At 54.8% G+C, this 23,813-nt stretch overlaps 2 protein-coding genes across 12 annotated transcripts; both read left to right on the top strand.

Annotated features, from left to right (window-relative positions):
* Nucleotides 1-511: 511 nt before the first annotated feature.
* Nucleotides 512-16,107, top strand: NEK8 (NIMA related kinase 8). Of its 11 annotated transcripts, none has more exons than XM_074388453.1 (15): nt 512-834; nt 990-1,432; nt 7,611-7,816; nt 8,063-8,295; nt 8,529-8,660; nt 9,125-9,554; nt 9,637-9,818; nt 9,916-10,066; nt 10,488-10,564; nt 10,903-11,020; nt 13,040-13,190; nt 13,391-13,554; nt 13,647-13,805; nt 13,978-14,136; nt 14,426-16,107. In XM_074388453.1, exons 2-15 carry the CDS (start codon nt 1,386-1,388, stop codon nt 14,464-14,466), a joined length of 2,250 nt encoding a protein of 749 aa, XP_074244554.1. In that variant the 5' UTR covers nt 512-834; nt 990-1,385; the 3' UTR covers nt 14,467-16,107. The 11 variants fall into 11 exon arrangements, with proteins under 11 accessions (XP_074244554.1, XP_074244555.1, XP_074244553.1 ...); XM_074388454.1 differs by having other exon boundaries at nt 512-1,100; nt 1,223-1,432; XM_074388452.1 differs by having other exon boundaries at nt 512-1,105; nt 1,223-1,432.
* A 531-nt stretch (nt 16,108-16,638) lies between these two features.
* TRAF4 (TNF receptor associated factor 4) lies at nt 16,639-22,768 on the top strand. The gene is made up of 7 exons (XM_003931428.4): nt 16,639-16,912; nt 19,883-19,934; nt 20,513-20,617; nt 20,687-20,848; nt 20,934-21,095; nt 21,211-21,366; nt 21,641-22,768. The coding sequence occupies exons 1-7, from the start codon at nt 16,770-16,772 to the stop codon at nt 22,271-22,273; spliced, it is 1,413 nt and encodes a 470-aa protein (XP_003931477.2). The 5' UTR covers nt 16,639-16,769; the 3' UTR covers nt 22,274-22,768.
* The last annotated feature ends 1,045 nt before the right edge of the window (nt 22,769-23,813 follow it).

Below are 23,813 nucleotides of genomic sequence, written 5' to 3'. Positions count from 1 at the left end.
TTGCATTTTTAGTAGAGATGAGGTTTCACCATGTTGGCCAGGAACACCACGTTAGTCTTAAACTCCTGACCTTAGGTGATCTGCCCGCTTAGGCCTCCCATAGTGCTGGGATTACAGGCGTGAGCCACCGCGCCCAGTCGAATGCTAAATTTTATTTTTTTTAATTTATTTATTTATTTATTTATTTATTTATTTATTTATTTATAGTTTGAGACGGAGTTTCGCTCTTGTTACCCAGGCTGGAGTGCAATGGCGCGATCTCGGCTCACCGCAACCTCCGCCTCCTGGGTTCAGGCAATTCTCCTGCCTCAGCCTCCCGAGTAGCTGGGATTACAGGCACGTGCCACCATGCCCAGGTAATTTTTTGTATTTTTAGTAGAGACGGGGTTTCACCATGTTGACCAGGATGGTCTCGATCTCTTGACCTCGTGATCCACCCGCCTCGGCCTCCCAAAGTGCTGGGATTACAGGCTTGAGCCACCGCGCCCGGCCGAATACTAAATTTTTTAAGAGCTTCCGCAGAGCAGGAGCCAGGGAGAACCTGGAATTAACCTCACTTCCGGTCAGGAGCCTTGCTGGGCACGCTAACCAGCCCCCTGCCCCTGGGCTTCTGCCTTAAACTCATTCGGCAGAAACCGCGGTCTTTCCTTGTCCCCGGATGCTTTCAGGTAGTAATCCAGCTCCGCCCCCGTCTTGGCCCGCGGGGTTCACGCTAGATGAGCACTGAAGGCAAAGTACCCTCCTGCAGCGCGCGTGTGTGAAGGAGTTGAGAGTGCTGACGAGCGCGGTGCTCACTAGTCGGGATGGCCTGAGACCGTGTCACGTCCTCCCCAGGTGAATCAACTTAACACAGCTCGGGATTTCCCCCGTCCCTCCCTAGGCAAACACGAAACTAGCTCTGCCGCCTTCTGCCGGGAGCGCTGGTCTCGGTCCTTTTGGTAGTGTTTATCGTTTGTGTGCCAAGGAGAATCCGCTTTCTCCTGAAACAGCGTCACTCGTGGGCAAAGAGGGGGTCAGTCCTCGCTTCCCACCCCCGCCCGGCCTGTGGGGTGCAACTCTCGGGAGCGCGACTTCCTTTTAGTCTAAAAAGCTTTACAAAGGTTGGGTATGTATGTGTGTGGGAGGGGCGGATACCGTGCGGGGCGCGACCTATTTTCTTGCCCTATTCCTTGGACCCTGCGTGGAGCAGGGTCGTGAGGGGAAAAGTGACGGCGTGTCGCAGCTGCAGGTGCGGTGCACGGCCACGAACACCGACGCGGAGCTGAACTCACACGTAGAGCGCTGGCTCCGCCCCGCAAGCCGCTCCCGCGAAGGGGCGGGGCCCAGAGTGGGCAGGTCCGCGCACGCGCCGCGTTGGGGACGGAAGTGAAACTCTAAGAAATGAGATGGAGAAGTACGAGCGGATCCGAGTGGTGGGGAGAGGTGCCTTTGGGTGAGCCAGGGTTCTGGGGGAGGAACTGCTAGGGGAGAGGGAAAATGAGCCGCAATTCTGCCCGCAAAGTCGCCGCCCGCCGAGCCCCGCCCCAAGGCGTGAGCGCCACTCTGGGCAGCCCCGCCCAAGCTTCCGGTCCCAGTCTCGCGGGGAGACTCCGCCTCTATGGAGGCCACTCCCCTCACAAGCCCAGTGCCCCGCCCACTGATTCTTTATTCGTTTGTTCAACAAATACTGAGTGCCAGCTATGCATGTCAGGCTTTGGGCGGTGGGTGTACAGTTAGAACCGGAACAGACGTAGTCTTTTCCCTCTTGGAGCTTACTGACTATAGGAAAATTATATAATAGCCGGGCGCGGTGGCTTACGCCTGTAATTCCAGCACTTTGGGAGGCTGAGGCAGGCTGATCACCTGAGGTCAGGAGTTCGAGATCAGCCTGACCAATATGGTGAAACCCCATCTTTAAAAAAAAAAAAAGAGGCCGGGCGCGGTGGCTCAAGCCTGTAATCCCAGCACTTTGGGAGGCCGAGGCGGGTGGATCACGAGGTCAAGAGATCGAGACCATCCTGGTCAACATGGTGAAACCCCGTCTCTACTAAAAATACAAAAAATTAGCTGGGCATGGTGGTGTGTGCCTGTAATCCCAGCTACTCAGGAGGCTGAGGCAGGAGAATTGCCTGAACCCAGGAGGCAGAGGTTGCGGTGAGCCGAGATCGCACCATTGCACTCCAGCCTGGGTAACAAGAGTGAAACTCCGTCTCAAAAAAAAAAAAGAAAAAAGAAAAAGGAAAATTATACAATAAACAAAACATTGTGAATTACGAATTTATAGCAGTTATGAAGGGTTATTAACAGGTTGTAAGGATAGAGTACATTACTAGGGAGAATACTTACATGAGATGGTCAAGGAGGAATTCTCTGAGAAGGGAGATTTATTTATTTATTTATTTATTAAATTTTTTTTTGCTAAGATGGAGTTTCACCATGTTGGTCAGGCTGGTCTTGAACTCCCGACCTCAGGTGATCCGCCCACCTTGGCCTCCAAAGTGCTGGGATTACAGGCTTGAGCCACCGCACCTGGCCTATTCATTTATTTTTGAGACAGAGTCTCCCTCTGTCACTCAGGCTGGAGTGCAGTGGCATGATCTCGGCACACTGCAACCGCTGCCTCCCAGGTTCAAGCAATTGTCATGTCTCAGCCTCCCGAGTAGCTGGGATTACAGGCATGTACCACCACACCTGGCTAAATTTTTTGGATTTTTTTTTATACACAGGGTTTCGCCATGTTGGCCAGGCTGGTCTCGAACTCCTGAACTCAGGTGATCTGCCCACCCTGGCCTCTTGAAGTTCTGGGATTACAGGCATGAGCCACCATGCCCAGCCAAAAGTGAGATTTTAAAGCCAAGACTTGGGGAATGAGGATCAGTAGTCTGAAGGTGAGCTTTTCAGAAAGAGGAAATAGCGTATGTGAAATTTCTCACATGGGAATGGAGAAAAAGATTGGTATAGTTGGAATGTAGTGGGCAAGGTAGAGAATGGTATAAAATGTAATTGTTGAGGGCAGGGACTAGATTATGGCCTGGTAACCTGCGGTAAAAGGGTTCATTTGTCAGGAAGGGTTTTTTTGTTTTTTTTTGTTGTCTTTTTTTGGTTTGTCCTTTTTTTGAGACAGAGTCTTGCGCTGTTGCCTAGGCTCAAATACAGTGCCACTATCTCAGTTCACTGCAGCCTCTGACTCCCAGGTTCAAGCAATTCTCCCACCTCAGCCTCCCGAGTAGCTGGTATTACAGGCACATACCACGATGCCTGACTAATATTTTTTTTGAGACGAAGTCTCACTCTGTCCCCCAGGCTGGAGTGAAGTAGTGCAATCTTGTCTCACTGCAACCTCCGCCGCCCTGGTTCAAGCAATTCTCTTGTTTCAGCCTCCCAAGTAGCTGGGACTACAGATGTTTTCCACCATACCCAGCTAATTTTTCTATTTTAATAGAGACGGGGTTTTGATTGTGTTGGCCAGGCTGGTCTCGCACTCCTGACCTCTGGTGATCCACCCACCTTGGCCTCCCAAAGTGCTGGGATTACAGGAGTGGGCCACCATGGCTGGCCCACCACTAAGGGTTTTAAAGGGGGAGAAAGATCCTGAGACTTGGCAGAATTTTTTGAAAAGGGGCAGGGTACAGTGGCTCACAGCTGTAATCCTAGCAATTTGGGAGGCCAAGGTGGGCAATTTCTTGAGCTAAGGGGTTAGAAACCACCCTGGGCCACACAGTGAGTCCCCCTTTCTACAAAAAAAATACAAAAATTAGCCAGGTGTGGTGGCATTGTCATGTGCCTGTAGTCCCAGATACTCGGGAGGCTGAGGTGGGAGGATCACTTGAGCATGGGAGGTTGAGGCTGTAGTAAGCTGAGATTGGACCACTGCACTTCAGTCTGGGTGACAGAGATCCTAAAAAAAAAAAAAAGTACAAGAGAAAAAGAGAGAAAGAAAAGAAGGAGGGATGGGCATGGGGCCTGACGCCTGTAATCCCAGCACTTTGGGAGGCCAAATCAGGTGGATCACCTGAAGTCAAGAGATCCACCCAGTTTTGACCAGCCTGGCTAACACAGTGAAAACTTCATCTCTCCTAAAAACACAAAAATTAGCTGAACATGGTGGCGGGCGCCTTGTAATTGCAGCTACTTGGGAGGCTGAGGCAGGAGAATCACTTGACCCTGGGAGGCAGAGGTTACAGTGAGCCGAGACTGTGCCACTGCACTCCAGCCTCAGCAACAAGAGTGAAACGCCATCTAAAAAAAAAACAAAAAAACAAAAAAAAAAGGGAAGAAAAGAAGAAAGAGGAATGGTCCGATAGGATTTTTAAAAGGCATTCTGGGGATGAGCATGGTAGCTCATGCCTATAATGCCAGCACTTTTGGAGGCTGAGGTGGGAGGATCACTTGAGGCCAGGAGTTCAAGACCAACCTGGCCAATATAGTGAGACCCTATATGTATAAAAAAAAATAAATTAAAAATGAATAAAATGTCATTTTGGTTGCCATGTGGAATTTAGATTGAGGGTGACAGGCATGAAAGGGACGATTTTAGAAACTTGTACATTATTTTAGGCAAGAATGATGATGTCTGTAGGGTAAGGGCTGTAGAGAAGGTACAGAGAATTGGATGGATCTATAATATTTCAGAGGTAGAGATGGGATTTGGTGATGTGTTTGTGTGAGATGGAGGAAAGATTCAAGAGTGATTTTCTTTTCTTTCTTTTTTTTTTTTAAGATGGGGTTTCACCATGTTGGTCAGGCTGGTCTTGAACTCCCGACCTCAGGTGATCTGCCTGCCTTGGCCTCCAAAGTGCTTGGATTACAAGTGTGAGCCACCACGCCCGGCCTATTTTCTTTTTTTTTAAATATATATATAGAGAGAGACAAAGTTTCACTATGTTGGCCAGGCTGGTCTCAAACTCCTGACCTCATGATCTGTCCATCTCGGCCTCCCAAAGTGCTAGGATTACAGGCCTGAGCCACCATGCCTGGCCTCTTTTTTTCTTTTCTTTTCTTTTTTTTTCCTTGAGACAGAGTCTGACTCTGTTACACAGGCTGGAGTGCAGTGGCACGATCTCAGCTCACTGCAACCTCCAACTCCCAGGTTCAAGCAATTCTCCTGCCTCAGCCTCCCAAGTAGCTGGGATTACAGGTGCCTGCCACCATGCCTGGCTAATTTTTTTATTTTGGATAGAGATGAGGTTTTACCATGTTGGCCAGGCTGATCGCAAACTCCTGACCTCAAGTGATCTACCAACCTCAACCTCCCAAAGTGTTGTGATTACAGGTGTGAGCCACCACTCCCCGCCTAGGGAGATTTTCAAGTGTCTTTTTTGTTGTTTTGTTTTGTTTTGAGACTGTCTCACTTCGTCACTCAGGCTGGTGTACAGTGGCGTGATCATGGCTAACTGTAGCTTTAATGTCCCAGGCTCAAGTGATCCTCCCATCTCAGCCTCCAGAGCAGCTGGCAGTGCAGAGGCCACCCTGCTCAGCTAATTTTTTTTTGGAGAGACTGGGTTTCACCATGTTGCCCAGGCTGATCTTGAATGCCTGGACTCAAGTGATCCACAACTTGGCCTTCCAAAGTGTTGAGCCACTTGGCCCTGCCTCAGGTTTCTGATTTGAGCAGTTTCTGATTTTAATAACTGGCGGATTGTGGTATAATTTACCAAGATGGGAGAGACTGAGCCAGAAAGGTCTGGAGGCAGGAATCAAGACTTTTATTTTGAATTTGTTAAAATTTAGGATGATGTGAGCCATTCAAGTGGATATCTGAGTCTGGGGCACAGAGGAGAAGTCTGAGCTAGAGGTAAAAATGGGAGATTTAGATCAGCTTATACTCCATTCATTCAGCTTAATGCTTAATGACCACCTATTGTGTGCCTAATATTGGGCTATGCACTGGGAATATTGTGGTGAACCAGAATGTTGTGCCTGCTTTTATGGACACTGACTACAGAGTTTAAATAAAATAACATGAAGCCGAGCGCGGTGGCTCACGCCTGTAATCCCAGCACTTTGGGAGGCTGAGGCGGGTGGATCACGAGGTCAAGAGATCGAGACCATCCTGGTCAACATGGTGAAACCCCGTCTCTACTAAAATACAAAAATTAGCTGGGCATGGTGGTGCATGTCTGTAATCCCAGCTACTCAGGAGGCTGAGGCAGGAGAATTGCTTGAACCCGGGAGCCGGAAGTTGCAGTGAGCAGAGATCGCGCCATTGCACTCCAGCCTGGGTAACAAGAGCGAAACTCAGTCTCAAAATAAAATAAAATAAAATAAAATAAAATAAAATAATATGAAAAGCTTCTATTCACTGAGCATGTTCTTTGTGCTGGCCACTGCGCTCAGTGCCTTAATGCATTTTCTCATTTGATCCTCTCAACAACCCTGTGAGGCCCATTTTATTTTCAAGACAATGATGTCACATATTGTATCAAACCAGATAACTAGTAAGAGGAGAGCCCAGATTTGAACCCAGGCAGTCTGCAGGGACTTAGAGATCAAGACTAACTTTACCTCACTGTGCCTGTGGTGAAACTGAAGTCCCACACAGCTTGTAGTCAGTTCTCTCTGTTCCCAAGCTCAGCGTTCTATGCACTTGTTTAGATGATCTTAGTCTAGAACCTTCTTCTTCTTTTTTCTTTTTTTTTTTTTTTTTTTTTGAGACGGAGTTTCGCTTTTGTTACCCAGGCTGGAGTGCAATGGCACGATCTCGGCTCAACGCAACCTCCGCCTCCTGGGTTCAGGCAATTCTCCTGCCTCAGCCTCCTGAGTAGCTGGGATTACAGGCACGCACCACCATGCCCAGCTAATTTTTTGTATTTTTAGTAGAGACGGGGTTTCACCATGTTGACCAGGATGGTCTCGATCTCTTGACCTCGTGATCCACCCGCCTCTGCCTCCCAAAGTGCTGGGATTACAGGCTTGAGCCACCGCGCCCGGCTTCTTTTTTCTTTTTTTGATATGAATTCTCACTCTGTCACCCAGGCTGGAGTGCAGTGGTGCAATCTCAGCCCACTGCAACCTCCACCTCCCGAGTTCAAGCGATTCTCCTTCCTCAGCCTCCCGAGTAACTGGGACAACAGTTGCGTGCCATCATGCCTGGCTAATTTTTTATATTTTTAGTAGAAACAGGTTTTCACCATATTGGCTAGGCTGGTCTTGAACTCCTGAACTCATGATCCACCCACCTCAGCCTCCCAAAGTGGTACGATTACAGTTGTGAGCCACTGTGCCTGGCCTAGAACCCTCTTCTTTTTTTTTTTTTGAGACGGAGTTTTGCTCTTATTACCCAGGCTGGAGTGCAATGGCGCGATCTCGCCTCACCGCAACCTCCGCCTCCTGGGTTCAGGCAATTCTCCTGCCTCAGCCTCCTGAGTAGCTGGGATTACAGGCACACGCCACCATGCCCAGCTAATTTTTTGTATTTTTAGTAGAGACAGGGTTTCACCATGTTGACCAGGATGGTCTCGATCTCTTGATCCACCCACCTCGGCCTCCCAAAGTGCTGGGATTACAGGCTTGAGCCACCACGCCCGGCCTAGAACCCTCTTCTAAGAGACATCAGTCACCAGGCTCCCCTGCCCTGCCTGATATGTACCTGGAGGCTCAGCTGTACCTGTCCCTGTTCTCCATATCCCTAGCATTGTGCACCTGTGCCTGCGAAAGGCTGACCAGAAGCTGGTGATCATCAAGCAGATCCCAGTGGAACAGATGACCAAGGACGAGCGGCAGGCAGCCCAGAATGAGTGCCAGGTCCTCAAGCTGCTCAACCACCCCAATGTCATTGAGTACTACGAGAACTTCCTGGAAGACAAAGCCCTCATGATCGCCATGGAATATGCACCAGGTGGGCCAGCCTCCTTATAGTGGCCTGGTTGGAGGGGCCTCTTACCTCTGGAACAGGCAGACATAGATCACCTGGCTTTCCTCCTTGTAATGGGCATGGGAAAGGGTCAGAGTGCTGGCCCCAGTGATCTGCCCCTGGCTGGTCCCTTGTCCTCTCTGGTCCCAGTGCTGTGTTCCATATATAAAAGGAGAGGGGTTGTCCTAGGTATGAGAAAGCCTGGATCTTGATTAGTCCCTTGGGCCGCAGGCGGCACCCTGGCTGAGTTCATCCAAAAGCGCTGCAATTCCCTGCTGGAGGAGGAGACCATCCTGCACTTCTTTGTGCAGATCCTGCTTGCACTGCACCACGTGCACACCCACCTCATCCTGCACCGAGACCTCAAGACGCAGAACATCCTCCTTGACAAACACCGCATGGTCGTCAAGATCGGGGATTTTGGCATCTCCAAGATCCTGAGCAGCAAGAGCAAGGCCTACACGGTGCCTGGGCATGGAGGGGACCTCCAGGGTGCTAGAAGTCTTGAGGGCCAGGGCCTAACCTGCCTTCTCCCCTCCCCCTAAAAAACTCTTGGCCCTTTGGCCCCTGTTTGGGTGGTTCTGCAGGAGGAAGCCCCTTGGCTTGCCTTGAGAAGAAGCTGTCCCCAGATGGGTTCAGGTGCAGAGCCCCTGGTCTTCCTCCCTGCAGGGCTGTGATCCCAGCTTCCCTCCTGCAGGTGGTGGGTACCCCATGCTACATCTCCCCTGAGCTGTGTGAGGGCAAGCCCTATAACCAGAAGAGTGACATCTGGGCCCTGGGCTGTGTCCTCTACGAGCTGGCCAGCCTCAAGAGGGCTTTCGAGGCTGCGGTGAGTGTACGCACCCTCCAGGGGACAACTGGGAAGTCTACCGCTTCTCCAGCAGCCCTCGCTCCAGCCACCTAGGGTTTCTCCTCTGGCTGAGTCATGTCTCTCCCTTTTCAGATTACCCCAGGGAAGAGCTATGGCTATGCCTCAGACTATGGATTTCTAAGAGGAGGTCTTGCCTCCCATTAGACCCAGGGCTCCTGAGGGCAGGGCTGTGGCTCTCCCAAGGGACCTCTCAAGAGTAAGACCAGTTTTTCCAGCATCCTGGGGTTTCTGAGGACATAGCTGCAGCTCCTCTGTCAGACTAGGGATCACTGAAAGCCAGGTTGGACTCCCCTAGCAGTCTGGGAGTCACCTCGTCAGACTGAAGTCTCCTGAGGGCAAAGCTGTTATCCCAGGAGACCAGGGGTTGGGGCTAGGAGGCGCTGCCCTCACTTCGCCAACTTCTCAACCTGGTGCCCTCACAGAACCTGCCAGCCCTCGTGCTGAAGATCATGAGCGGCACCTTTGCACCCATCTCTGACCGGTACAGCCCTGAGCTGCGCCAGCTGGTCCTGAGTCTACTCAGCCTGGAGCCTGCCCAGCGGCCATCACTCAGCCACATCATGGCACAGCCCCTCTGCATCCGTGCCCTCCTCAATCTCCACACCGACGTGGGCAGCATCCGCATGCGGAGGCCTGTGCAGGGAGAGCGAGCAGTCCTGGGCAGCAGGGTGTGGGCACCCAGTGGGAGCACAGGAGGCCTGGGGCAGAGGGGCACCTGGGTAAGTCCTCCCTCCCTGCAGGTAGGAATGTCAGGAGAGTCTTTGTCCTTAGGCCCCCATCTGTCCCTCAGGGTGGAGAAGTCTGTGACCCCCGGCAGCACAGGGAGCAGGACCACCAGTGTCCGCTGCAGAGGTAAGTGAGAAGAGGCCGTCAGTCCCCGTGGATGCCACACTGTTCACATCAGTTTAATAGTCCCCATGCACTGAACCCACAGGTGTCCCCCGGGGACCTGTGAGGCCAGCCATCCCACCACCACTGTCGTCAGTGTACGCGTGGGGTGGCGGGCTGGGCACCCCCCTGCGGCTGCCAATGCTCAACACAGAGGTGGTCCAGGTGGCAGCTGGGCGCACGCAGAAAGCCGGTGTCACACGCTCTGGGCGTCTCATCCTGTGGGAGGTGAGCAGGCTGGTAGGGAGGTGGCCTGGACGAGTGGAAGTGTAGGTCCGCAGCAGGGTGGGGTGCTCAGGCACTGCCCATCCTCCTGCCCCTGCAGGCCCCACCCCTAGGTGCAGGCGGAGGCACCCTCCTTCCTGGGGCAGTGGAGCAGCCACAGCCCCAGTTCATCTCGCGCTTCCTGGAGGGCCAGTCGGGCGTGACCATCAAGCATGTGGCCTGCGGGGACTTCTTCACAGCCTGCCTGACTGGTGAGCCACTGGGCCTACCTCGGTGGGGGGGACTTTCTGTAAGGCCCCACAGAGCACTGGCTCTCTTCTCTTGCAAACCATGCGCTTAATGAATGCCTCCACTGGTCATCAAGCTATTGCTTCTTTCTAGTAACTATTGAGGAGATTTCTTTACACAACCTCCTTGATCCTACGGACAGGCCTGCCAAGACAGTTACAGTATCTTCATTTGACAAGTGGGGACATTAAGGCTCAGAGAGGCTGTCACTTGTCCAAAGTCACATATATTTGAAGAGACGCCTATCCTTTCTCTCTTCCTATCCCATCTTCCCAGCCCTGGTCCCCAACTTATATTGTTGCTGCAATCCCCTGGTGGACAGGGCTATCTGGAATGACTGCTTAACTTCTCTTCCTTCTCCTTCCTCACGGCCCTTCTCCCCAGACCGAGGCATCATCATGACCTTTGGCAGCGGCAGCAATGGGTGCCTGGGCCACGGCAGCCTCACTGACATCAGCCAGGTGGGTATCACATGTATCCTGGGGAGGAGGAAGTTAGGGTATGGCAGGGAGCCCACATCTGAGAGCTGACACCAGATTGGGGACGGGGGAGTTCCCAGCAGCCACAGGTTCCTCTAGCTTCCCAGCTGCACCTGCTCTATGCCGCCTACATCAGGGGAAGTACAGAAAGACCAGGCTGCCCCAGTGGTTGCCCACTTGGCAGTGTGGGTGGCTAGAGTTAAAGGCACAGCCACCTCCAGAGAATGTGCAGCCTCCAGCTTTGTCCCTGCAGGGGGTGTTGAGGCCAGATGGCTAGTCCTAGACCGTTTGCCCAGTCTCTCCTTACTTCCTCTCTTTAGCCCACCATTGTGGAGGCCTTGCTGGGCTATGAGATGGTGCAGGTGGCCTGTGGGGCCTCTCACGTGCTGGCCTTGTCCACTGAGCGAGAACTATTTGCCTGGGGCCGTGGAGACGGGGGTAAGCTGCAGCCTCTAGTCTCATCTCACAGTATCCTCAGCCATGACTCGTTCCCCTTCATACTCACCACCTTCCATCCCACAGCCCATTCTCTCCTCCCTCTTTTCTCTCAAATTCTCTTCATTCATTCAGCAAATCTTTATTTTACACCGACTATGTGCATCAGGCCTTCCTTCGGGTGTTTATGATGTAATGAAGGAAATTTCATTCACCTACCTTTTTTTTTTTTTTGAGACAGAGTCTCGCTTCTTCCACCCAGGCTGGAGTACAATAGCACAATCTCGGCTCACTGCAACCTCCACCACCTGGGTTCAAGCAATTCAAGCGATTCTCTGCCTCAGCCTCCCGAGTAGCTGGAATTATAAGTGCCTGTGACCATGCCCGACTAATTTTTGCGTTTTTAGTAGAGACAAGGTTTCACCATCTTGGCTAGACTGGTCTCAAACTCCTGACCTCGTGATCCACCCACCTCAGCCCCCCAAAGTGCTGGGATTACAGGCGTGAGCCACTGTGCCTGGCCATCTACCTATTTTCATTTTTATTTATTTATTATTATTTTTTTAAATATAAAGACAGCGTTTCACCATGTTGGTCAGGCTGGTCTTGAACTCCCGACCTCAGGTGATCCGCCCGCCTTGGCCTCCAAAGTGCTTGGATTACAGGCGTGAGCCACCGCACCCGGCCATACCTATTTTTATTGAGGTCCCTTTGGGTCAGGCGTCAGGGTGGGCACTGAAACTAGAGATGACATTGATGGGTTCCTGTCTTCCTGGAAGACTCAGTCTAGTGGGGGAAAGATGACATCTCCAGCATGCCAGAGAACAGATAGCATCAGGGCTACATACCAGGTGCAGAGGTGTGGAACTCAGTGAACAGTCATGTCAACCGGAGGAGAGAGATGACACCTGAACGGGGCTTTTTTTTTTTTTGAGACAGAGTGTCGCTCTTGTTACCCAGGCTGGAGTGCAATGGCATGATCTCGGCTCACCGCAACCTCCGCCTCCTGGGTTCAAGCGATTCTCCTGCCTCAGCCTCCTGAGTAGCTGGGACTACAGGCACACGCCACCATGCCCAGCTAATTTATTTTTTTGTATTTTTAGTAGAGACGGGGTTTCACCATGTTGACCAGGATGGTCTCGATCTCTCGACCTCGTGATCCACCCGCCTCGGCCTCCCAAAGTGCTGGGATTACAGGCTTGAGCCACCGCGCCTGGCCTGAACAGGGCTTTAAAGGAGGATTTTGGCCACGTGCGGTGGCTCACACCTATAATCCCAGCACTTTGGGAGGCTGAGGCAGGCAGATCACCTGAGGTCAGGAGTTTGAGACCAGCCTGGCCAACATGGAGAAACCTCGTCTCTACTAAAAATACAAAAAATTAGCCAGGCATGGTGCCGCGTGCCTGTAATCCCAGCTACTCAGGAGGCTGAGGCAGGAGAATCGCTTGAACCCAGGAGCTGGAGGTTGCAGTGAGCTGAGATCGTGCCATTGCACTCCAGCCTGGGTGACAGAGTGAGACTCGGTCTCAAAAAATGAAAATAAAAAATAGGCTGGGTGTGGTGGCTTATACCTGTAATCTCAGCACTTTGGGAGTCTGAGGCAGGCAGATCATGAGGTCATGAGATTGAGACCATCCTGGCCAACATGGTGAAACCCCATTTCTACTAAAAATACAAAATATAAAAATAATGAGCTGGGCATGGTGGAGCATGCCTATAATCCCAGCTGCTCTGGAGGCTGAGGCAGGAGAATCACTTGAAAAAGGGAGTTGGAGGTTGCAGTGAGCCAAGATCATGCCATTGCACGCCAGCTTGGCAACAGAGCTAGATTGTCTCAAAATAAAGAAAGAAAGAAAGAATAAAAAATAAGGAGGATTTCAACCAGCAGAAGGGCCTAGGAAAGGCATTTTGGGCTGAGAGAATAGAAAACTCATGCTGTTCCCTCCCCTCAGTGGGCCCTCCTCATCCTGGCATCACCCCTGCTAAAGCTCAAATTAACCCCTTCTGAGTTTCTTCTTATAGGAAGACTGGGACTAGGCACCAGGGAGTCCCACAGCTGCCCCCAGCAGGTGCCCATGCCCCCGGGACAGGAAGCTCAGCGAGTTGTATGTGGCATCGATTCCTCCATGATCCTCACTGTGCCTGGCCAAGCCCTGGCCTGTGGAAGCAACAGGTGACTAGGTCATCAGGATGACTAACCTGCCCTCGGCTCTCCTTGGCTACCAGTGCTCCGTCCATCATTGCCTACCTCTCACCAAAGACCAGAATTGAGCGGGCTGAGGGTGCTATTGCTTCAACCCAGGGTGGGATCTGCCTTCTGGTACACCAGCTCCTGCCCAAACTGCTGGATTTAGCTTCTGGCTCTGCCCTCAGGTTCAACAAGCTGGGCCTGGACCATCTCTCCCTGGGGGAGGAGCCTGTTCCCCACCAGCAGGTGGAGGAGGCCCTGAGCTTCACACCACTAGGCTCTGCACCTCTGGACCAGGAGCCCCTGCTGAGTGTAGACCTGGGCACTGCTCACTCAGCTGCTGTGACTGGTGAGCAGGACTTGGGTCAGGAGGCCAGAGGGGGACTCATGGTCTCCTTGGTACCCTGTTGAAGCACTCCTTTCCTTCCTCTCCCCCCACAGCCTTGGGTGATTGCTACACTTTTGGCAGCAATCAGCATGGGCAGTTGGGCACCAATGCTCGCCGGGGCAGCCGGGCACCCTGTAAAGTCCAAGGCCTTGAGGGCATCAAGATGGCAGTGGTAGCCTGTGGGGATGCCTTCACTGTAGCTATTGGGGCAGGTGAGGACTGAGTATGGTGGGGACAGACAGTGCCCTGAGCAGTAGGGGGGTTTGCTGCTCAGGGCCACTAGACTCAGCAGCCTCCCGGGGGCCATCCTGGGAATGTGGGAGGGGAGCTGCTGCCCGGGCTGTGTCTGCTTCCCACTTCCTTCCTGGGGATTCTTCCTGGCAGAGGGTGAAGTGTACTCTTGGGGCAAAGGGGCCCGAGGTCGACTGGGAAGGAGGGATGAGGATGCCGGATTCCCTCAGCCAGTGCAACTGGATGAGACACACCCTTACATGGTGACTTCCGTGTCCTGTTGCCATGGAAACACCCTCCTAGCTGTTCGCCGTGAGTTGTAACTTTTCCCACCTCACCACACAGCCCAGCTGGCCCCTCCCCACACTTTCATCCCCAGTGTTCACAGATGCCCATATCACCAAAAGCATCTTTAGCCCCTAGATAAAAGAAAGCAGAAGCTACGGGTAAAAAGCTTAAAGCTTCCTGCCTGGGGTGGGCAAGGCGGGTGCTTTTGGGGCCTCATCAAAGGGTTGCCTGCACTGCTCCCCAGGGTTCACATGCTTTTCTTCTCCTACTCCTGAGTCCAGTTGATGTTGAATCTCTTTTTCTGGCCTATCAGGGTCCACAGTCCAGGGCCCACTGGGAATGGGAGGTGAGTGATGATTTCTGGAGGCACTGCCCTCAGAAGCTGCAAGGGTTTCTCCTCATTACCCTACAGCGGTCACAGACGAGCCAGTCCCCCCATGAGGCACCTGGATACACCTCTGGACCACCCTCATATTGCTTCTCCTCTGAATGTTCTGAAAAACACAGGTGCCCCAGGCATGACTCCCAGCTGTCTCCTGGATTATGTCATCAGTGAGGATGTCGGGGCTGGTGAAATCCCTGCTCTGCTTTTGGCTTTGGACATGGAAACCTCAACCACTTTGTTCTTCCACCACCTTTGCCCTTCCTACCCCTTCTTCCCTTCAGTCAGTGTCCCCAGGGTCCAGTCTGGCTAGAGTTAGAAGGCAAACCCAGCCTTTGGAAGCAAGCAGGGTGGCCTCCAGAGCCTTGTCATAAAAAGACTGAAGGCAGCTGTAGCTCCTCCTCCACCACACAGACCCTGCCCTTTCCCCCAGCCCAGTTAGAAACTAAGTCTGGCCGGGCGCGGTGGCTCAAGCCTGTAATCCCAGCACTTTGGGAGGCCGAGGCGGGTGGATCACGAGGTCGAGAGATCGAGACCATCCTGGTGAACATGGTGAAACCCCGTCTCTACTAAAAGTGCAAAAAATTAGCTGGGCATGGTGGCACGTGCCTGTAATCCGAGCTACTCAGGAGGCTGAGGCAGGAGAATTGCCTGAGCCCAGGAGGCGGAGGTTGCGGTGAGCCGAGATCGCGCCATTGCACTCCAGCCTGGATAACAAGGGCGAAACTCCGTCTCAAAAAAAAAAAAAAAAAAAAGAAACTTTAAGTCTGGACCAGCGGTGGTGACTGACACCTGCAGTCCCAGTGCTTTGGGAGGTCAAGGCAGTTGAGGATCCCTTGTGGCCAGGAGTTGGAGACCAGCCTGGGAACCATAGAGAGACTGCTGTCTCCACCAAAAAAACAGAAGAATGACAACAAAATAAGGCTACGTGTGGTTTCTCACGCCTGTAATCCAAGCACTTTGGAGGCCAAAGCACGTGGATCACCTGAGGTTGGGAGTTCAAGACCAGCCTGACCAACATGGTGAAACCCCGTCTTAAAAAAAAAAAAAAAAAAAATAGCCCATTAAAGTTCTCATTATAGGTTCTTTAAAAAAAAAAAAAATACAAAATTAGCTGGGCGTGATGGCGGGTGCCTATAATCCCAGCTACTCTGGAGGCTAAGGCAGAATTCCTTGAATCCAGGAGACGAAGGTTGCAGTGAGTCGAGATCACACCACTGCACTCCAGTCTGGGTGACAGATCAAGACTCCCTCTCAAATGTCCTTGGTGCTCACCGGGATCCATGCTTTGGAGCAGGGCAAGCCAGGGCCTGCCTGGACTGGCCATTATGCCTGCCTAGCTTCGTGTAGCCTGGGGCACGGAGGGTCCCAGGGAGTGTTGCCACCTCCCCCACACTTTCATTCTGAGGCAGGGATTTGCTCGACGTTTGCTGGCCTCCCTTCCCCAGCGGGAAGGCAAGAGCAACCAAGTATCTGCTGCAGAAAAGATCAGCGCTGGGGGGTTGTCCCTCACCCCATGCCTTTCCCCAGAAACGGGAGAAAAGGTAGCTGGTGGGACCAGACTGGTTTCCCAGAGGACAGGAAGTAGCTTTAATAAAAATTTCAGCTGCCTGCCTGGAGTGTGGTGTCTTCAAGGGTGGGAGTGGCGACCAGGCACCCCACGACTGGGCTGGGCCGGACCTCGGTTGCAGGGCTGCGGCCAAGGGAGGAATGTGGGCGCAGCCGGAGGCTGGGGCCGAGGTTGCTCTGGCCCAGTGCCCAGTCCAGCCTCCCCGCCTCAGCTGGGCTTCCCGGAGCTGGTTGCCAGGCTTCGGCTGCCTAGCACCTGGAAGCTGGGGCCCCGGTCCCGGGCGGCTCACGGCCCCGGAGGCCGAGCTATAGCCTCTAAGGAAAAAAAACCTTTGTGGCACGGCCCTTCCCTTTTTCCGACCCGCACTCTCCCGGGGCCCTCTGTCCCATCCTAGTGCCAGGCCCCGCCCGCTCTGGGGAGAAGCAGAGCTGCGAGCTCTCTCCGCCAGGGGAAAGAAAACACCCGCTCCCGCGGGAAGGCGAGACTGGCAGTCACCCGACCCGAAAGCCTTGCACGCGGGGGTGGGCGGGGCCGCGCGGCCGCGCGGCCCCGCCCCCTCTTCCGGCGGGCGGGCTCCAGAGCTGGGCCCTGGCCGCCGCCGCCAGTCGGCGCCGCCCGGAGCCCGGAGCGCGGCTCCAGTGAGGCGCGGGCTGTGGGGCCGCCGCGTGCCCGGCCCCGCTCGCCCGTGCCGGCCACTTGCCCGCCATGCCCGGCTTCGACTACAAATTCCTGGAGAAGCCCAAGCGACGGCTGCTGTGCCCACTGTGCGGGAAGCCCATGCGCGAGCCTGTGCAGGTTTCCACCTGCGGCCACCGCTTCTGCGACACCTGCCTGCAGGAGTTCCTCAGGTGCGGACCCGGGAACCGGAGCCGGAGACGGCGGGGGCAGGGCGGGGGGGCGCCGCCTGGGGAGGGACTCGAGCTCGGGGCAAACCGGGTCTTTGTCTGCGCCGCGACCCTGTGACCTCAGGGGCGCCCGGTGACGTCACGGGGAAGGGAGAGGTGACGTCAAGCCCCGAGGGAGGACCCCCGCAGGAATCCGAGGGATCTGGGTCCACCTGCCCGGCCCCGGGCGGAAGACCTAGGCGCCTTCCCGCGGGGCGGGGAGGGGAAAAGGCCCTTCCCCCTCACCTGAGAGCCGGCGCGGCCTCAGCCTTGAACTTTGAATCTTGCGGGAAGAGGACAGAACCCGCTCCGGCGCGGCACTTTGAGCCTTCGGAGCTTTCCCCCATGTAACCTCTCCCGATTCTTAGAACGTTCAGAGAACGGAGCTATTGTTCTCCCATTTCACAGATGAGGAAACGAGATTGAAAGAAAGGCTGCGACTTGCCCAGGGTCACACAGTTACTTAAAGGCTTAACCGGGGTTTAAGCTCGGGCTGCTGTGAGCACACAATGGAGGAAGGACTGAATCCTGCCCCGAACCCGGACCCCTCTAGGCGGCTCCCTTCTCTCCCCGGGGCTGGAGTAGGGCGGGTGGGCCATAAGTCGTGAAGAAGGGGGTCGCGCTCGTTGTTGTTACTGAACTCCCGCTGCCCTGTCGGGTCAGCCCTTGGCTCTTGGGCATCCATCAAGTTTCTGGGCGCCCTGTAGTGTCTAGAATCTCCTGGCCATGCAGTGAACCTTTCAGGCCCGGGTGTGGAAGGCAGGGTGAAGAAGCCCCGACTCCTGCGGAGGTCACGTCCCAGAGCGCCAGGGGAGGCTGGGTCGGCTACTGCCTGGCTGTTTGCGGAGCCGAGGGGACCGAGGGCACGGCAGGGAGAGCACCTCTGGGACTCCTGCCTTAACTGCTCCCTCTCTCCGTACCTCCCTCCCTCGCTCGGTCCTCCGCAGCTCTACTCGCGGAAATCTCAGCAGGCCCTTTGTTTTCTGTTCCCCACTGCCGGGGCCGGCTCCTGCCCTCACATATGCTCCTGCACAAGCTGCAAGACTGCCCCCTCCTCCCTGGCCTCTCCCTCCCCCTCCCCCCCGGCAGTGTACACATTTACACTCCTACAGACACAGTCCCATTGTCTCCGCCAGGGCTCTTCCCCTGCCCTCTGGGTTCCAGATGAGGCCAGCTGAGCCCCCCTACCCCTCGACAGCTGACCCACCCTGACTGCCTCGGGGAAGGAGCAGGGGAGGGGGCTGGCTGGCCCGATTCCTTCTACCACTGTCTTGGCCCCTCTCTGCCCCTCCCCCTCCCGGAAATCCCCTCTTCCTCTCCCACTCCCACAGCCCCTCCCCCCATCCTGTCTTCTTCTCTGGGCCTGGGCCTCCACTGCACATCCTGGAGCAGCCTCTGCCCTGCCTCTCCTCCCATCCCCCAGCGCCTGAGCTGTGTTGCTGAGGCTTCTGAAGGGGAGAGGTGGTTGGGCGGGCACTACTCCTCACCCTCACCCGCCACGGAACAAGCACAAGTAAGGGTGTCTACAGCCCTGGCTCGGCCCCAAGCTGCAAGCTAAGCTTCTGCCTGAAGCCTAGGGACTTGCCTCCATCCCCTCCTCGTCTCCAAAACCACTAAGTCAGCACATTCTTGAAGCAGCCATGTGGACCCCTCTCCCCCTGGGCCCACCTCTCTTTCCCCACTCCTGCCTGAGCTGTTAGGTTGGCCCAGGAAGGCTGGTGCCCTGTGGGCAGACACACCCCTTCAGTGCCTGTGCTGCTTGTATTGTCCTTGGTATTGGTAGTGGGGTAGTGGTAGTGGGGTCAAGGGGAGGAGGTGGGTGCTAGAAATCCTTGGGGCAGTTGGGGCCTGGACTGCCCAGACCCTGGAGAGTGCCTCTAGAACTGGGCTGCTGATCGGGCTCTGCTTCCGCCTTGCTCCCTGCCTGCCTCCCACCTACCTGACTCAGACCTGCCAGGAATGCCCTGCCCCAGGGCCTTCAGTCCTGCTGGGTGAGCTCTTGCTCTGCCTCAGCCCTACCAGGCATGGTCGTGGTTGGGGTCAGCAAGGGTGTGTTGACAGAAAGAAGCATGCCAACAGGCTCCTTGGGTGCTGACAGCCAGGTGGGAATCGGTGCAGGAAAAGGCAGGCAGCTTGCAGGAGGGGAGCATCATCAGGCTTCAGAAGCCCACTGAGCAGTGCCCAGAGTCTTAGCTGTGCTTGCCTGGATGTTTTCCCTTGCCCTAGCTTCTCATCCTGTGTGTGTGGTTTAGTAGAGCCTGTTGGAGCTGTGGAGTCAGACACACATAGCCATGTGCTGCTTCATCTGTAAGGTGTTTCATCTGTAAAATGGGGGCATTCCACCCTTTCTCAGAGGCAGGTGGCAAGGGCTGGGTGGGAGTGTAAACAAGTGCCAGGGAGCATGCCTTTCCTCCCCTTTCCCATGGGAGACACACCCTTAAAGGAGCAGGGCTGGGTGAGGTGGCCGCAAGCTGACCTTTGCCCTGGTTCTTGGCAGGGGACCTTCCTGGGGACTGGGCAGCCCTGGCAGGCCCTTAATCTCTGCCTATCCCTGTTCCCCCTCCCAATCAGCTTTCAGCCCAGCCAATGAAAACTAACCAGGGGGGAGGGGGTGACTGTGCAGCCTGTTCCTTTCCCAGTCCAGCTGCCATCCTGGGGGAGGGGGTGCCAGCTGCCACCTGTTGGCCAAGTCCTGACTGAAGCAGCTGTCTGTGCCTCCATTAGGCCCAGACCCCCCTTCCCAGGACAGGGGCTAGGGTCTTCTGGGATCCTGGGGAAGTGGAGCCCCTAGGGCCTTTGCTTGCCCTTTTGTCTCACCTGGGCTGCTTGGGAACCAGTCTAGTGAGGGAAGGAGGCTCCCCTGGTGGAGGGGGTGGAGCCAGGCCTCCCTTTCCCCTAATGAGAAGCCTTGACTCTGCCCCTCCCCCCTTTCAGTGAAGGAGTCTTCAAGTGCCCTGAGGACCAGCTTCCTCTGGACTATGCCAAGGTGAGTCCACACAGCCAGGAAGAAGGCCAACCACAGTCTGTTGCCCTTAGAGGCTGGAGGTGCTGGCAGCCAGTGGGCTCAGGGCCAATGTCAACCAAGAGCCTGGGGATGGTGTGCCCCTACAAAGGTAGCCTGTTCCCTCCTACCAGGCCAGTTTGCAAACGAGGGCCCTGTTTGCCCTGGAGGGCAGGCACAATGCCCAGCCTGTAGGGGTGCACAGAGCTGCTCTGTGCCCGCAAGAAGTGCTCCCTCCCCTTCCGGTGGCAGGCCAGACCTGTGGCTGAGGGCCAGTATCCCTCCACCAGGGGGAAAGAAGCAGAGCCCGGGGGACAGCTTGGGATTGAGCAGGCTAATTGGCTCCCTCTTCAAAGGAAGCGTCCTGTGCTGGCATGTTAGGACCCAGCATCAGAGCAGACGCTGCCTGCTGTGCCCTGCATCCCTGGACACAGAAGGGCAAAGAGCCCGAGAGAGGCTGTTACAGGCTCCAAGGTAGAGCCAGCCCAACTGAGGCTGGGGGTGTGCAATAGGCACTGCAATCGGCTCTCACTCTGGCCAGTTCCCCCTATCCCCACTCCCAGATCTACCCAGACCCAGAGCTGGAAGTACAAGTATTGGGCCTGCCTATCCGCTGCATCCACAGTGAGGAGGGCTGCCGCTGGAGTGGGCCACTGCGTCATCTACAGGTGAGGCTCTGATGGGAGGGCTGGCACCACCTCTCCTATGGCAGGCACTAACCGCAGCCTTCCCACCAGGGCCACCTGAATACCTGCAGCTTCAATGTAGTTCCCTGCCCTAATCGCTGCCCCATGAAGCTGAGCCGCCGTGATCTACCTGCACACTTGCAGCATGACTGCCCCAAGCGGCGCCTCAAGTGCGAGTTTTGTGGCTGTGACTTCAGTGGGGAGGCCTATGAGGTGGGTGGGGTCTGGCTGAGTGTGGAGGGGGGGGTACCTGATAGCCTAGGCATCCCTTGACTCAGCACCTCTGACATTTCCATAGAGCCACGAGGGTATGTGCCCCCAAGAGAGTGTCTACTGTGAGAATAAGTGTGGTGCCCGCATGATGCGGCGGCTGCTGGCTCAGCATGCCACCTCGGAGTGCCCCAAGCGCACTCAGCCTTGCACCTACTGCACTAAGGAGTTCGTCTTTGACACCATCCAGGTGAGGCCGTTCCTGAGCAGGGCAGGTGACAGGGAGTCAGGTGACAGGGAGGTTGCAGGGCAGGTGACAGAGAGCCAGGCTATTGACTACTGCCTCTCTGCCTCTGTGGCCCCAGAGCCACCAGTACCAGTGCCCAAGGCTGCCTGTTCCCTGCCCCAACCAGTGTGGTGTGGGCACTGTGGCTCGGGAGGACCTGCCAGGCCATCTGAAGGACAGCTGTAGTACCGCCCTGGTGCTGTGCCCATTCAAAGACTCCGGCTGCAAGCACAGGGTGAGATACCCCTTCTTCTGTCAGCCCCTTTTTGCCCTTGAAGCCCTAGACGGGCTTGGCTTCCTGATGCCACTTAGGCCTTGGTGGTCCCTGCTGTGCTTCTCTGAAGCCATCAGTCCCCCCTGCTGGCCAGCTCCAGCCTCTTCCTAACACCCTCTATCTTCCTCACCTAGAGCTGGGTGCCTGCTACCCTGTACCCACTCTTCTCTCCCCTGGACCTTCCCCTACTAATAATTCTTCTCCCTTCCCCTATGGCCTGGGGCTTTGCCAACAGTGCCCTAAGCTCGCAATGGCACGGCATGTGGAGGAGAGTGTGAAGCCACATTTGGCCATGATGTGTGCCCTGGTGAGCCGGCAACGCCAGGAGCTGCAGGAGCTTCGGCGAGAGCTGGAGGAGCTATCAGTGGGCAGTGATGGTGTGCTCATCTGGAAGATTGGCAGCTATGGGCGACGGCTGCAGGAGGCCAAGGCCAAGCCCAACCTTGAATGCTTCAGCCCAGCCTTCTACACACATAAGTATGGTTACAAGCTGCAGGTGTCTGCATTCCTTAATGGCAATGGCAGTGGCGAGGGCACACACCTCTCACTGTACATTCGCGTGCTGCCTGGCGCCTTTGACAATCTCCTTGAGTGGCCCTTTGCCCGCCGTGTCACCTTCTCCCTGCTGGATCAGAGCGACCCTGGGTTGGCTAAACCACAGCATGTCACTGAGACCTTCCACCCTGACCCAAACTGGAAGAATTTCCAGAAGCCAGGCACTTGGCGGGGCTCCCTGGATGAGAGTTCTCTGGGCTTTGGTTATCCCAAGTTCATCTCCCACCAGGATATCCGAAAGCGAAACTATGTGCGGGATGACGCAGTCTTCATCCGTGCCGCTGTTGAACTGCCCCGGAAGATCCTCAGCTGAGTGCAGGAGGGGCTCAAGGGGAAAGGAGGATGGGGCAGACCTGAGTCAGGCACTGCTGAACTTGGAGAGGGGGCCGGACCCCCGTCCACGGCTTCTGTCTAGATTCTGTTACCCCATTCTTCCTCCCCAAACCACCACCCTCAGGTGCCTCTAATCGGTGCTTCAGCCCTGGCCCCTGTGGGGAACAGGTCTTGGGGTCATCAAGGGCTGGAAACAAGTGACCCCAGGGCCTGTCTCTTCTTGGGTAGGGCAGACATGCCTTGGTGCCGGGTCACACTCTACCCGGACTGAGGTGCCTGCTCAGGTGCTATGTCCCAAGAGCCATAGGGGGGTGGGAGTTGGGGATGGAGGAAGGGTACTTCAAACTCTGTCTTGAGATCTGAGTTTTTCCCCCTTTCCCTACCTGTGCATCCTCTGGTTATTTATTTCCTTAGTGCCAGGAGGGCGCAGCAGGGGAGCCCTGATTTTTAATAAATCCGGAATTGTATTTATTAATTTGCTTTCAGCCTGACTTGTTGGTTAGGGCCCTGGGAGGTTCAACACAATTGAAGGCAAAGAAAGGTTAAGTAAGAGAAGGGCCGCTGCCTGGGTCTGTCCCCAGGATCCATCTGCCCTGTTGGCTCGCCCTCTGGTGGACGCCCGGGGAACTGCATTGGGCTTTGTGTGGAAGACGGGCCCAGCCACTGCCCTCTGGCGATTAAATGCGGGAGGTGCATGGCCTGCCGTTTCATAAGGCTGGAGTCCCTGGTCAGCCCCACCAGGCTAGTGCCTCTGCCCTAGGCAGGTCTTTTTTGGTCTAATGATAATAGGACCGACATTGCTAAGCACTTGATGTTCATTGTTTCATTGAAAACAACTGTCAAGTGAAATGCCTTTTATCACAACTGGCTTAGTGGGTTCTAGAGAAGAGTTAATGAGACAATGCATATTCCTGGCCCAGAATAAGTGCTTAGTGAATGCTTTCTAGCTCCGAACCCCAGCCCACATCGAGTGACTGGATGTTGAGCAAAGGGGCCTTCCAGATGTTCAAGGCACCTGGTTTTCTCATTGGCTTTTCTTACGGGCCTAGTGGGTGCTTGTGATTATCCATATTTCACTGATGGAAATACGAACAGAGGAGTGAATTGACATCATTGATTCTTCTGAGGGTTCGGGCAGGGCCTGGATTCCGTTTTAAACCCCAGTAGCTGTAGTTCCCTCTAATCTTGGCAATAGGTGTGGATCCTTGTGCTTGCTTCTGGCAAGTTTCTGAGCTACATCGGGCCTCCGTTACCTAAACTGGTAAGAGCCTGTTCACCTCCCAGATTTGTTGTCAAGATTAAATGAACTGGTTAGAACACAGTGCCTTACTGTCTTACCTAGCCCTGTATGAGGTTGTATGTATGGGAATCATGAATAAGGGAAGGTTCCAGGGCTTTTTTTTTTTTTAACTCATTATTTCTCTTCCTCAGGGGGTGGGGGTGGGGGTGGGGAATTAATAAAAAAGATGACAAAAAACCTCAGCCTCTGTGGTGCATGCAGTTACTCAGGAGGCTGAGGT

Source organism: Saimiri boliviensis, chromosome 17 (assembly GCF_048565385.1).
Source record: "Saimiri boliviensis isolate mSaiBol1 chromosome 17, mSaiBol1.pri, whole genome shotgun sequence".
In the NCBI taxonomy this organism is placed as follows: Eukaryota; Metazoa; Chordata; class Mammalia; order Primates; family Cebidae; genus Saimiri; species Saimiri boliviensis.
This window is presented reverse-complemented; position numbering and strand designations above follow the sequence as displayed.

Bases quoted from the DNA above. Each gene is read 5' to 3' on its own strand.
- TRAF4 (XM_003931428.4), top strand. From the start codon at position 16,770: ATGCCCGGCTTCGACTACAAATTCCTGGAGAAGCCCAAGCGACGGCTG. The intron at 16,913-19,882 runs GTGCGGACCCGG...CCCCCCTTTCAG, and splicing joins TGCCTGCAGGAGTTCCTCAG to TGAAGGAGTCTTCAAGTGCC. The intron at 20,849-20,933 runs GTGGGTGGGGTC...ACATTTCCATAG, and splicing joins TCAGTGGGGAGGCCTATGAG to AGCCACGAGGGTATGTGCCC.
- NEK8 (XM_074388453.1), top strand. From the start codon at position 1,386: ATGGAGAAGTACGAGCGGATCCGAGTGGTGGGGAGAGGTGCCTTTGG. The intron at 9,555-9,636 runs GTAAGTGAGAAG...CTGAACCCACAG, and splicing joins CACCAGTGTCCGCTGCAGAG to GTGTCCCCCGGGGACCTGTG. The intron at 9,819-9,915 runs GTGAGCAGGCTG...CTGCCCCTGCAG, and splicing joins GGCGTCTCATCCTGTGGGAG to GCCCCACCCCTAGGTGCAGG.